The sequence below is a fragment of the Nanorana parkeri genome, unplaced genomic scaffold (genome assembly GCF_000935625.1).
Source record: "Nanorana parkeri isolate BGI_ZX_2015 unplaced genomic scaffold, ASM93562v1 scaffold81, whole genome shotgun sequence".
In the NCBI taxonomy this organism is placed as follows: domain Eukaryota; kingdom Metazoa; phylum Chordata; class Amphibia; order Anura; family Dicroglossidae; genus Nanorana; species Nanorana parkeri.
In genome coordinates this window covers 664,633-667,648 of record NW_017306349.1, presented here as the reverse complement: position 1 = coordinate 667,648, position 3,016 = coordinate 664,633, and the positions used below count along the sequence as shown (strand labels likewise).

At 50.5% G+C, this 3,016-nt stretch overlaps 1 protein-coding gene across 1 annotated transcript in view; it reads right to left on the bottom strand.

Moving 5' to 3' along the window:
* Positions 1 to 3,016, bottom strand: part of GABRA3 (gamma-aminobutyric acid type A receptor alpha3 subunit) — a 25,600-nt gene that overhangs the window by 3,118 nt on the left and 19,466 nt on the right. The window contains exons 7-8 of the mRNA XM_018576994.1: positions 2,025 to 2,168; positions 45 to 197 (exon numbers count right to left, since the gene is read on the bottom strand). Of these exons, the coding sequence (XP_018432496.1) occupies positions 45 to 197; positions 2,025 to 2,168 (297 nt within the window). The remainder of the gene's footprint in view (positions 1 to 44; positions 198 to 2,024; positions 2,169 to 3,016) is intronic.

Below are 3,016 nucleotides of genomic sequence, written 5' to 3'. Positions count from 1 at the left end.
TGGCATCTTTATACTCTTCATATCTGCTGTTTCATTGAACTTACCGAACACGGTCCTGGCTGGGACTGACTCCCTATTAAGCCAAAAGGAGACCTGTGACAGGATGACGGTCATTATACACGGCAGGTAGGTCTGTATGACAAAGTATCCGATTTTCCTCTTCAGGTGGAAGTGAGTTGTCATGACAATATATTCACCTGGAAGAGAGGGAAGAATACTGATAGACTCAGAACATAAATGGCGCGTGTTCTCATGTTTGCATGGAGTGGGTGAGCTGTAGAACATCTGTCACCTTCTTATGGTTGTCTCTGCACCATCTGGGGAGTTTCGGATTCTTGACCCGTTCCAGGATAAGATAACTCATGTCCCGGGTCATAATCCCAGGTTTGGACAGGGGAACAGACTGTGGAGCAGGTGGGTGTAATGGGTTGGGGGCGGGCTTTATGAAATCTTTGCTAAGAATGGGGGGAAACGAGTCAGGAAAGGGGTGGTACTGTAGGTTCATGGGAAGAAGGGGGAACCATTGAAGTATGGGGTGTATCCCCTTCCAAATAGTCCTGACCCCTTCTAACCAGTCCTGGCCCCTTCCAACAAGTCCTGGCCCCTTCCAACAAGTCCTGGCCCCTTCCAACAAGTCCTGGCCCCTTCCAACACGTCCTGGCCCCTTCCAACAAATCCCATCCCCTTCCAAATAGTCCTGGCCCCTTCTAACCAGTCCTGGCCCCTTCCAACAAGTCCTGACCCCTTCCAACAAGTCCTGACCCCTTCCCACAAGTCCTGGCCCCTTCCAACACGTCCTGGCCCCTTCCAACAAATCCCATCCCCTTCCAAATAGACCTGGCCCCTTCTAACCAGTCCTGGCCCCTTCCAACAAGTCCTGACCCCTTCCAACAAGTCCTGACCCCTTCCCACAAGTCCTGGCCCCTTCCAACACGTCCTGGCCCCTTCCAACAAATCCCATCCCCTTCCAAATAGACCTGGCCCCTTCTAACCAGTCCTGGCCCCTTCCAACAAGTCCTGGCCCCTTCTAACCAGTCCTGACCCCTTCTAACCAGTCCTGACCCCTTCCAACAAGTCCTGGCCCCTTCCAACATGCCCTGGCCCCTTCCAACAAATCCCATCCCCTTCCAAATAGTCCTGGCCCCTTCCAAATAGTCCTGGCCCCTTCCAACAAGTCCTGGCCCCTTCTAACCAGCCCTGGCCCCTTCTAACCAGTCCTGACCCCTTCCAACAAGTCCTGACCCCTTCCAACAAGTCCTGGCCCCTTCCAACAAATCCCATCCCCTTCCAAATAGTCCTGACCCCTTCTAACCAGTCCTGGCCCCTTCCAACAAGTCCTGACCCCTTCCAACAAGTCCTGACCCCTTCCAACAAGTCCTGGCCCCTTCCAACACGTCCTGGCCCCTTCCAACAAATCCCATCCCCTTCCAAATAGTCCTGGCCCCTTCTAACCAGTCCTGGCCCCTTCCAACAAGTCCTGACCCCTTCCAACAAGTCCTGACCCCTTCCCACAAGTCCTGGCCCCTTCCAACACGTCCTGGCCCCTTCCAACAAATCCCATCCCCTTCCAAATAGACCTGGCCCCTTCTAACCAGTCCTGGCCCCTTCCAACAAGTCCTGGCCCCTTCTAACCAGCCCTGGCCCCTTCTAACCAGTCCTGACCCCTTCCAACAAGTCTTGACCCCTTCCAACAAGTCCTGACCCCTTTCAACAAGTCCTGGCCCCTTCCAACAAATCCCATCCCCTTCCAAATAGTCCTGACCCCTTCTAACCAGTCCTGGCCCCTTCCAACAAGTCCTGGCCCCTTCTAACCAGCCCTGACCCCTTCTAACCAGTTCTGACCCCTTCCAACAAGTCCTGACCCCTTCCAACAAGTCCTGACTCCTACCAACAAGTCCTGACCCCTACCAACAAGTCCTGACCCCTTCCAACAAGAGGTACCAGTCCTGTGCCAATAACTGGAAAATTCCCTGAAATAAGTCTCACAGTTGTTGTCTATCATCGTCACGCATAGCAATGCTTACCTGTACTCGATCGGATTGTCTCCGTCCCTAACACCAGGCCGAGCAGGTCATATTGGTTGAGTCTGGAGCCATCTGGGGCGACGGCCACAGATTTGTCAGAGCCATTGGTCCAAGCGTAAACAACTTCTGAACTGGGATAGGCATCTGTAGAACAAGAACACAGAACCCCGGGAGTCTCAACTGCCCACTGAACATCCATAAAGTAAGCCAGAACATATAGTAACATCTATCTATCCAATTACTATTATCTATCTATCCAATTACTATTATCTATCTATCCAACTATCTATCTATCTATCTATCTATCTATCTATCTATCTATCTATCTATCTGTAGAATATCTCTCTCCATACTCCACCACTACTGGCAACAAATAATATCTACAATCATTAGAGTCTTTACATTGACCATAGGGCCTATGCTATGCTTGTTGGGTATTCTTGACTTGGCCAAATCTGGACGGATTTTCTGAACTCACCTCATCCAGATCTCCTTTCCAAGCCAGAACAATGATTGTTTTGAAATGAATGTCCCCAACCCCACCTACGTTATCCATGTAGACTCTGTGAATTCCATGCTCCGTTTAGAACATCTCACGTATAAGCTGTAGGGTAATCCACAAAACTTTTGAAAATATCTGGTGGGCCTGGTTGACTACTCTAGATTGGCTCCACATAGTCTGACATGGTCTGGCCTCCTTGACTCTTCTAGGTTGGCCACACATAGTCTGACATAGCATGGCCTACTTGACTACTCAAGGTTGATCACACATGGTCTGACATAGTCTGGCCTGGTTGTCTATTCTAGGTTGGCCACACATAGTCCGATATAGTATGGACTGCTTGACTACTCTACGTTGGCCACACATAGTCTGACATAGTCTGGCCTGGTTGTCTATTCTAGGTTGGCCACACATAGTCTGATATAGTCTAGCTCGGTTGACTACTCAAGGTTGGTCACACATAGTCTGACATAGTCTGGCCTGACCTAAA